We start from the raw sequence: 11,474 nt of genomic DNA, 5'->3' as shown, positions 1-11,474 counted from the left end.
TTGATCTGCTATTTCCGTTTTTTTTTTTTAAAGTTTATAGTGACAAGATCTCTTTGGTTTATCTCAACATGATTAAATCTAATACATGTTATAATACATATATAATACAAGTTGTTGAATTTCATGCAAATACAACATAATTTATTCATGTTCATCTTGGAAACATAAAATTATTATGTACAAAACACATATTACATTTTAGTACATGTAACAGGTAGCCATGATCATTTTTTTGAGTGTATTTTGCATGTTGTCAAGTCGTGTCTGGCGTTCCACAGGGTTCAGTTTTGGGCCCACTGCTTTTTTCTCTTAACATGCTTACTCTGGGCAACATAATTCGTAAGCATGGTATTAGTTTTCATTGTTATCCTGATGACACACAGTCATGCGTTTTAGCAAAACCAGATGAGAAAAACTAGCTTACTAAAGTTGAGTAATGTGTGCAGGACATAAGAGACTGGATAATAATTAACTTCTTTCTGCTTCATCCTGATAAGACAGAAGTTCCATATGAAGTGATATGACCACATGCAGATAGAAGCAAGTTTTTTGATTACACTGTGACTTTAAATGGCCTTCTGTTCCATCAAGTGCAACAGTAAAAGACCTCAGTGTGATTATAGATTCCAGCTGTTCATTTGAAGTTGTGTAGATAATACAGGATAGCATTTTTTTTACCTCAAAAATATTGCCAAGATAAGGAATATTTTGTCACTAAACTATGCAGAAGTTCTACTAGGTCATGCTTTTACCACCTCTAGGTTGGACTATTGTAATGCCTTACTGTCTGGTTGTTCAACTAGGTGCATAAACAAGCTTCAGTTAGTCCAGAATGCAGAAGTGAGATTCCTCACTAAGACCAGAAGAAATGAGCACATCACACCTATCTTATCCACACTGCATTGGCTACTTGTGAAATTTCGCATTGATTTTAAGATGCTACTTTTGACGTAAAAAGCATTAAATGGTCTTACACCGCAGTATTTGAGTGAACTGCTAGTGTCTTACAATCCGTCATGCCTACTTCAATCAAAGGATGCAGGGTGTTTGTCAGTACCACGTATTATGAAAACTACAGCTGGAGGCGGAGATTTTTCTTACAAAGCCCCAAAGTTATGGAATAGCTCTGCGCTAAATATACATTCACCTTATACATTGTTTGACTGTGACCATACCTAACTGCTATCTCTCCTACTCTTCTCCTCTCTCTTTTTCTCTCTCCCTCTCTTTCTGTTGAGCTATACATGTCGCTCCTAAGCTGCCAGTGATCCAGACCCCCTCTGCCCTTTGGACCTGTCTGACTCGTCCTGGTGTCGCGCTTCTGGTCAGAGATCTCATTGCATGGATGCCCTGTGTGGTCTGCTTGGGAAGCGTGGGGTGCCTCGGGACGATTCCATTTTTACTATGAAGACGGGTCTGGCCTAGGCTAATGCTGACAGCTGTTCTCTAAGGACTCTGAGGATAGATCAGGACCTCTAGTTCAGTTTCCTGCAGTCTACCTGAACCTCCAATAATAAACTGGACTCTATAGTATATTACCTTAAACACTTCCAGCCTCCTAACACACAATGTAACTAAGGAGATTTGAAATGACATGAATAATAGGTTAATTATGGTCATATTATTATCGTATATGATAAATGAGCATGATTGGAGATCATTTAATTGCTTGATGTAGCTGCAGTGGTAAAATAAATTAGAGCTATGTGCAATAGTGAAAGTAAGAGCATTTTCATATTACACAATGTGATGAGAATTTACAGGATTGGGATAGCTGTGTGGCTATAAGAAATGCACTTCTTACTGAGACTCATCAGAAAAAAGGCTTCAATTTGCTGGAAAGTATAAAGATTGGACTTTGGAGCGATGAAAAAGGTCAGGTAATTTAATAAGTCCAGATTGGACATATTCCAGAGCGATACATACATCAGGGTAAGATAGCATGCACATAAAGCGATGCACCCATCATGCATAGTGGCTACTGTAAGCCTCTGGAGGCAGTGTTATGATCTGGGCCTGCTTCAGTTGCTGAGGTGTGGGTTCAGCCACATTATGTGGGGGGGCCAGTTGTTAAGGCATTGGACTACAGTTCGGAAGATCCCAGGTTCAAACCCACAACCACCAAGTTGCCATTATTGGGTCCTTGAGCAAGGCCCTTAACCCTCAACTGCTCAGATGTATAATGAGATAAAAATTTAAGTCGCTCTGGATAAGAGCATCTGCCAAATGCCTAAATGTAGATGCGGCAATAAAATGAGGTCATCTGATGACCTGAATGTATTGAATGATCACTTAAAGACTCAGATTTGTAATGGTAAAAGGGAAAAAAAAAGTTGAATTTAAAGCTGTGTTTAATAGTGAAAGTAAGAGCATTTCCCCCACCCTCTCTCTCTCTTACACACACACACCACACATTGTGATAAGAAAATTCACACATGGGTAACTAAAGCATCTATAAAATGTAGACACACAGTGTAAACACAACATTCAACAATTACTGATAAGTTTGATCAGATTTTTATTTATACAAGCCTTGATTGATGGATTTAATGTGCATGCAGCCCTCTGAATTGATAATTTTCTATTAACGGTGCACTTGTCAGATGGAAGCAATGAAAAGAGAAATGAAAAGAGTACATGGTCATTACAGCCTCTTATCTAGGGGCGGAACTCCTGCTGAAGAGTACAATAGGGGAACAAAGTCGGGGGAAGAGGGAAAGTTCAGCACTACTCTGAATAATGAAGACTATGAAGACTAAGTCAGCATATACTGTGCCTATTTAAGTTCAAAGTGTAGCAAAATGAGAAGAGTCCTGACACAGTTCCTGTATCTCCTTATCACTTTGCCCAACCTTTATTTCTGAAACAATGTTTGAAAGTGGAATGCAATGAAAATAAATTCCTTTATGAAAAAAAAATGCATAAATGATACATTTTACAGAAAGTCACATTCCCCATGTCCACTGAGAAGAGCTTTCTCATCTTCTGGGCCTTCCTTGGTCTCTAAAGCCATTCTCAGTTTCTGCCAAAATACCTGTGAGTTTTCTCCATGTTTGGGCCATTTGAGGTAGGTCTTCTTCTTTACCAGCTGACGCATCCGATAGTATGGAGACAGCTGACAGGTAGGAATGTCCTCCAGGAATATAAGGATTAATACATCTTTCTTTTCATCAAACAGTCTAAAGTTAGCCATCTGGATTTCCTTGGAGCACCACGTGCTCCTTAAATAATTATGTGTGATCAAGCATATGGTCTTATGACTGCTGTATATCCCATCCATGATGTTGTCTATGATGGATCTTCCTGGCTCAAAGTCTCTATGATGTAGACAGAGTCTCCAGCCCTGTTCGTCTTCCAAATTAGGAATCAGCTCTTCAACAACCCAAGGTTCATCCTGAGCATTGTATGAAATGAAGGCATCGTATTTGAATCCATGTTGCTGGTGCATCTGTTTCCGTTTGCTGTCATACAGGAAGGCGAGGAATAGGTAGTACGCATACAAAACCTGCCAGCGCAAGAACTGATAAATGAATGACCCCAGAAGAGTCAGCATAACTATGACAGAACTAAGTACAAACATGATGAAGTCTATATTCACGTTACACGACTCTATGTTCATGTCTAAAATGCTTTTACCTCTCAGAGATAAAGGGTAGCTACAAGTATATCTATTCAGGTAAAGAACCTGGGTGTAATTACTGGTTAAAGCCCAGTTGATAAAAAAAGCATTATTGCAGTCACAAGTGAAGGTGTTTTTTTGCAAGTCAAGATATGTCAGATGAGGGAGTGACCGAATCAACGTTTGATTAATGACGTCCAACTTATTCTCAGATGCTCTCAAGGCCGAAAGCCAAGAAAGGTTTGCATTAATTAAGAAATTCAGAGAATGAATCTGAGCACTGCTGATGATAAGCTTCCTCAGCTTTGGGATCGGGTGGAAAACTTCTGCGGTTATAGAGTCGTCGTCTGTGAACACGTTCTTTGAGAGGTCTAAAAACCAAAGGTTAGGAGTGGACTTGAACGTATCAGGATGGAGATTATTCAGGTTCATGCGTCCACCATAGAACATTGTTAAGGAAGTTAAACCTTGAAGCAGATTTGAGGGGAATTTACCAAAACCCCGTCTTTGACTATGAATAGACAAAATGTTTAGTGAATTCAAATAAAAAAATGGGGGATTTTGCAGCGTATCATCGTCGTACTGAATGACATTGCTACGCAGTTCTAGAATTTTCAGGTTAGGCATGCCAAAGAACACAGCTGGGTCTTTTATAGTTTTACCCGTTATCCTGTTAGAGTGAAGTAACATGTCTGTTAAATTTGTCAGCCCTAAAAATGCATATGGTTCAATCTCAAAAATCTGATTGTCCCCAAGATCAAGGGTTCTAAGACTAGACAAACTCTTAAAGCTCTCCTTACGAATCTTGCTTAACTTATTATATGTCAATTGCAAATACTTTAAGGAAGGAAGGCCTTGTTGAAAAGCATCGATCGTCAATAATTTATTCGTCCCCAGCTTTAAAATTTCAAGATTATTCAAATCTTTAAACACACATTGAAAAAGTTTTGAAATTTTGTTGCTGTACAAATATAGCGTATTTAACTGTGTTAAATTAGCAAAGTCTGTACAGGATAAATGACTAATACTGTTTCTACTGAGATCTAGATACTCAAGCATCAGAAGATTTTGAAACGAATTGTTGACCTCGGTGAGTTTATTGATTTGTAGATAGAGTTTCTTGAGCTGTGTTAGCTTTTTAAATATGAATGCAGAAATAGTAGATATTTCGTTATCTCCAAAGTCTAGCTCTGTCAAGTTAGAGCAGGGATCGAGCATATGAGCTGTCAGTTTTGAGATTCTGTTGTGCAGCATGCGTAGCACCTTGAGTCCAGGCAAGCATCCAGACTGTAAAAGAGTCTCTGGCTTCATCCATTTCAGTTCGCTTAATCTGAGTTTATACAAGGAAGCCCAGGTGATGTTCTGAAGTATTGCAGTGAGGTCCTCCTCTGGCATGTGTACTCCGGTCAGATTCAGTGCTTTTACTGAATTCAGAAAAGCCTTATCAGTAATATTCCATGGCATAGTCCCGTTTCGACCACAGTGTGATAAATCAAGGTAATCCAGATTTGGGAAAATGTTCTCAGTGATTTGGAACTTGGTCAATGGATTGTACGACAAATCAATCTTTTTCAGTGACAAAGCCATCCTTGACAAGTCGTATGAGTTGAAAACGTCAAATTTGTTGCTTCCGATGAGCAATTCCTCCAAGTTTGGAGACAAAAGCACTGGTCTGACGTTGGCAATCTGCCTGAGGTTATTTTCTGTAAGGTTCAGGATGGTCAAACTCCGAAGAGTGTTAAAAGCATATTCGTCAATGCTTTCGATTAAATTTCCATCAAGACGCAGCACTTGCAGGTTGACAAGACCGTCCAGTAGACCTCTTGCCACCGTTTTCAACTTGTTGTAGGCCAGATTAAGTTTAATCAAGTTGGGAAAATGCTTTGCAGTACCTTCTTGTATCTGTGAGATGTTACTGTTAGATAAGTTGAAACCTCTTAAGTTCCAAAGGTCCTCAAAGTCTTCAGCTTTGATGTTTGAAAAGTAGTTGAAGGACATGTCTATGAATCTGGCATTGCTGGGTATCGGGGAAGGAACCGTATAAAAGCCCATTTTATAGCAAAGAACTTTTAACTCCTGAGTGTTGTTTAAAGCACCCGAGACGGTGCAGTTTGTTAATGAAAACGCACTGACTTGGAAACTGAAGATGTATATACTGAGAAGAGCCAGTGACATTGTTGCCTGGAGACAAACCATTTTAAAATTTGTGGATGAGTTGCTCAACTGAATTGCTCAATTTCGATATCTTCTTCTTCGCAAAAACTGTAAGAAAAAATCATAGAAATCTCTCAGGTTTATTTTGTGAGAAAGATTCTATCTAGTTCTGGAAAAACAAAATGCAGATTCATACAAATGTTTATTATATCCGGATATTAAGGCAGATATATCATTTTGATTTAGTTAATACTAAAGCAGTTTAATCCACCAGACTGACTTAGGGTCATACAACACTATTTTACAGAAGCACAATCTTTTTTTAATGAAGTAGGAAATTTGAGAAACAAAGTTATTTTTTGTTTTGCACTGGTTTCACTTAATTATGCTTATGCTATTTAAATCTTCAATAAATTCATTTTAGAATAATACAGGTAATACTATTAAAAACAACAACTACTACTACTGCTACTACTACTAATAATAATTATAATAATAGACTAAAAACAATTTCAGTCTTTTTAATCATAGTATTAAACAGGCTCATAGCAACAAAACAATATTACTTTTGTGCTACCATTCAAAAATACATATGGAAAGGACTATACCTTCTTTTCTCCTAAACCACTTGAATGGTTTCCGAAGGCTTGTTTAACCATGACATGAGGAAGTATGTCATATAATGGAAAAAAATACAGAAGTATGGCCACTGTCTCATTCGGAAAAAAAAAAAAAAAAAAAAAACCTGTGGCGGTTCATTTCACTACAGTTACACATCACTTACACCACTAGATGGTGCCCATGATAAGTTTGTAGAACCTGGAGAAGGTGCCGGTGCTTCCAGTCCACCTGTAGGCCACTGAGAACATTTAAGGCATTTTCACTTAGATCGCCTAAGTCAAACTGCCATTCCTCGTTTGTGACACTATGTGGTCCGGCCCTAGACCGATCAGGGGGTGTGGCCAGACCTTTTGCAACACAATAAAATGATTTTCGTGGAGTGGCAATCTAAGGGGGAGCAAAATAATAATATGCAGCCGTAAGAAAGACTTCAGTTTGATTAGAACTCACTGAACTGGGACTAAACAGCTATGTGGCTACACGAAAACCACTTCTGAGTGAGACTCATCAGAAAATAAAAGGCTTCTGATTGCTAAAAAGCATAAATATTGGATTTTGAAGCAATAAATAAATTCAATTAAATTTTATTTATATAGCGCTTTTAACAATGGTCATTGTCACAAAACAGCTTTACAAAAATGAAAGAAATTCATTAAAAAATAATAATAAAAAAAGAAAATAAATATATATAAAATAAAATAATATAATAATAATAATAATAATAATAATAAATTGTGTATGTGTGAGAAAAATGTGTCTAGATAATAATGAAATGAATGAATGAAATTTCTCTGATGAGCAAGCCAAGGGTGACGGCGACAGTGGCAAGGAAAAACTCCCTGAGATGGCAATAGGAAGAAACCTTGAGAGGAACCAGACTTAACAGGGAACCCATCCTCATTTGGGTAATAACAGATAGAGATGATATAACATCATGTGTGTTATGCAGCTGAAAGTACAGTACAATATAACAGAAATTCTTTAAATTAACATGAAGTCCAGTTCAACATAGGGATGAGTCAGTAGGTGCAGAGGGCAGATGGAATCTGGATCAATGGGAGCACAGGAGCAGGATGTGTAGCTCCAACCTTAATAAGGCAGAATTCAGCTGGAGCTGGTCCTTTTCTGGAGGCCTCAGGATCCTCGCAGGGTTGGCCTTTGTCTACTGAAGCTGGCACAATCTCCAGGTGCCTCGGGATGTACAGAAAAGTACAGAACAGATGGAGAGAGTTAGCGTAGTTGCCATTCAGAATAGAGGTACTTAAGTATAAAGTTATGGGATGAGTTACGCGTATGCCAGATTAAAGAGATGCGTCTTATACTTTTAAACTGGGAAACTGTGTCTGAGCCCCGAACACTGTCTGGAAGGCTATTCCAAAGTTTTGGAGCTAAATATGAAAAAGCCCTACCCCCTTTTGTAGATTTTGAAATTCAGGGAATTACAAGAAGTCCAGAGTTTTGTGATCTTAAGGAGTGGATTGTACCATATCAGAAGACTGGTTAGGTATGTGGGAGCTAAACCATTTAAAGCCTTGTATGTAAATAATACTATTTTGTAATTAATTCTAAACTGAACAGGTAGCCAGTGCAGGGATGATAATATTGGGGTTATATGATCATATTTTCTGGATCTAGTGAGAACCCTGGCGGCTGCATTTTTGGACTAACTAAAGCTTGTTTATTGCGGATGCAGGACAACCACCTAGTAATGCATTACAATAGTCCAGTCTGGAGGTCATGAATGCATGAACTAGCTTTTCTGCATCAGATATGGATAGGATACTCTTAAGTTTGGCAATATTTCTAAGATGGAAAAAGGCTGTTTTTGTGATATTGGAAATATGATTTTCAAAAGACAAGTTACTGTCTAATATTACGCCCAGGTCATTTACTGTTGAGCTAGTAGTAACAGTACATCCTTCTAAACGCAGGCTGAATTGTGAAAGCTGTTGTGTGCTGGTTTTTGGGCCGATGAGTAATATCTCTGTCTTATCTGAGTTTAGTAAAAGAAAGTTATTGGTCATCCAATCTTTTATGTCCTGGACACACTCGGTTAATCTAGACAACTTAGGTATTTTGTCTGGTTTTGTTAAGATATATAATTGGGTATCATCAGCATAACAATGGAAACTAATCCTATATCTTCTAATGATGTTACCCAAGAGAACCATGTAAATTGAGAACAGGAGAGGTCCTAAAACTGACCCTTGTGGGACCCCATATTTCACTGGCATTACACCAGACGGTTCTCCATTTAGATCTACAAAATTGTATCGATCAGACAGGTATGATCTAAACCATTTTAATGCCTGTCCCTGAATACCTATGTGATTTTGTAAGCTATCTATGAGAATATTATGATCTATAGTGTCGAATGCAGCACTAAGATCAAGCAAAACTAGTATTGAGATGCAGCCTTGGTCCAAAGCTAAAAACAAGTCGTTTGCAATCTTAACTAGTGAAGTTTCTGTACTTTGATGGGGCCTGAAACCTGACTGAAATTCTTCTAGGATGTTGTTTTCCTGCAAAAATGTGCATATTTGAGCTGATACTACTTTTCTAATATTTTTTATATAAAGGGGAGGTTTGAAATCGGTCTATAATTTGTTATTTCATTTGCGTCCAAATTAGATTTTTTAAGAAGCGGCTTAATAACTGCCAACTTGAAAGGTTTAGGGACGTGACCTAGATGTAATGAAGAATTAATAATGTTTAAAAGTGGCTCTCCAACCGTATGCATCACTTCTTTCAAAAATCTGGTTGGGATTGGGTCTAAGAGGCACGTTGTTGAATTAGCTGAGGTGATAAGTTTATACAGCTCTTCCTGTCCTATACCTGTAAAGCACTGAAAAACTAAATGTGAAACTTTAGGCTGAACTAGATTATGAGATCCTATTGGAGGTTGAACTTCCATTATTTTTTTCCTTATGCTATCGATTTTTTTTTATTAAAGAAGTCCATAAAATCTTCACTACTAAAATGTTGTGGAGTACTCTCTGCAGGCATCTTAGGTTTTGTTAGGCAAGCTACTGTACTAAATAAGAACTTGGGATTGTTTTGGTTTCTTGCTATCAGTTGGCTAAGATGCTCGGTCCTAGCAGTTTTTAGAGCCTGTCTATAGCTGCACATACTGTCTTTAAATGCAATTCGAAAAACTTCTAATTTAGTTTTTCTCCATTTTCACTCGAGGTTACGGGTTGCTCTCTTTAGAGCGTGAGTATGACTATTGTACCAAGGAGCAAGTGTTTTATCTCTGACTTTTTTTAATCTAATGGGAGCAACAGTGTCTAATGTACTGGTAAAAATAGTACCCATGCTGCTAGTCACTTCATCTAGATCGTCTGCATTTAGGGGTCTAATAAATAATTGAGATAGATCCGGCAGATTACTCGTGAATCTGTCTTTAGTAGTTGGATTCATATTTCTAACAAATCAATAGCATGGGAAGACACAGCTAATCTGTTTAAATTGTTAAATTGTGAATGTTAAAGTCTCCTACTATCAACACTTTGTCAGAGTTAACCAATAGGTCTAAAAGCAGATGTATGGAGTTAATTATGTGCCAAAATTTAACAAACAAATACAATCTGCTTTGCAAAGAAAAAAATTGACTTTCTCACAAATGCGCCCAACCTATTTTCTCACAAATGCGCCAACCTATTTTCTCACAAATGCAATGGAGCAACTTCCTTTTCCAAAATAGCAGATGGCGCTATCGGTCAATTTACTCTATTCTCCCGAGACCTCAAACAACGTGTTTATATGGTTTACCCTTATGTCCCAGAGGAATATGAGCGGGGAACAGTTTTGAGGTGTCTATTATATATCCAGACAGCCAGACATATTAACAATCCACTATCTTTAGGATAGAGCCCTGTAGGGGAATACAGTTATCAAACCACAGTTGCATTTCAATTAACTATTAAAGGCTGAAAGAACTGCCATCATGTTTGGCTTTTTATATCCATAACGGACGTATGCGACATGATGCATCAAAATCTTGTATAATTAGTGATCATATCTTCATTCAAATAATCTGTGTCTGTAGTACAATCCTACATTGTAAACAGCTGTTGCAGCCCGAGGTGTAGATACAGTAAGATGCAAGAATCATTGTATTAGACAGCATGCATGAAATTTATGAAACTTTTTACAAGCAGGTTTTTTAATAGAATTCTGTCTGTAATTCAGTATGTTTACTGTTTATTTAAAGCTTTTCCCCCTTATAGCTTTGATAAAGATTATTTTAATGTAGATATGATCACTAATTATAAAAGATTTTGATGCATCATGTCGCATACGTCCGTTATGGATAAAAAAAAGAGTCAAACATGATGGCAGTTCTTTTAGCCGTCAATAGTTATTTAAAATGCAGCTGTGGTTTAATATTACTGTATTCCCCTACAGGGCTCTATCCTAAAAATAGTGGATTGTTAATATGTCTGGATATATAATAGACACTTCAAAACTGTTCCCCACTCATATTCCTCTGGGACATAAGGGTAAATCATATAAAGACGGTGTTTGAGGTCTCGGGAGAATAGAGTAAATTGACCGATAGCACCATCTGCTGCAAAGCAGCAAAGCTTTGCAAAGCAGATTGTGTTTGTTTGTTAAATTTTGGCACATAATTAACTCCATACAGATGTCCAAATTCTTTAAGAAAATCGGCATATGGCCCTGGGGGTCTGTACACGGTGGCCATTGTAAAATATAGCGCGGGTTTTTTATGTATTTCATTAAGTGCAACATTAATGATGAGCACTTCAAATGAGTTAAACCTGGGCCTTATTTTCTGGGTAACAGTGAGTACATCATTGTAGATAGTGGCGCCACCACCACCGCGACCAGTTAGACGGGGCTCGTGCTTATAAAAATATCCTGACGGAGTAGGCTCATTCAGACCAATATATTCATTTGGTTTAAGCCAGGTTTCGGTGAGGCAGAGTGCGTCAAGGTAATAATCTGATATCATTTCATTAACAATAAGTGCTTTAGGCGCAAGGGATCCATTGTTGCGAAGTCCAACATGTCCAACAAAACCTGGGCCTATTCCATAGCGATGGGCGTGTAAGTAAGA

General features: G+C 37.7%; 1 protein-coding gene across 1 annotated transcript; it reads right to left on the bottom strand.

Moving 5' to 3' along the window:
• Positions 1–2,533: 2,533 nt before the first annotated feature.
• Positions 2,534–5,867, bottom strand: LOC128507121 (toll-like receptor 13). Its single transcript, XM_053477767.1, has one exon. It carries the CDS (start codon positions 5,813–5,815, stop codon positions 2,936–2,938), a length of 2,880 nt encoding a protein of 959 aa, XP_053333742.1. The 5' UTR covers positions 5,816–5,867; the 3' UTR covers positions 2,534–2,935.
• Between the last annotated feature and the right edge of the window lie 5,607 nt (positions 5,868–11,474).

Source organism: Clarias gariepinus, chromosome 19 (genome assembly GCF_024256425.1).
Source record: "Clarias gariepinus isolate MV-2021 ecotype Netherlands chromosome 19, CGAR_prim_01v2, whole genome shotgun sequence".
Taxonomy (NCBI): domain Eukaryota; kingdom Metazoa; phylum Chordata; class Actinopteri; order Siluriformes; family Clariidae; genus Clarias; species Clarias gariepinus.
This window is presented reverse-complemented; position numbering and strand designations above follow the sequence as displayed.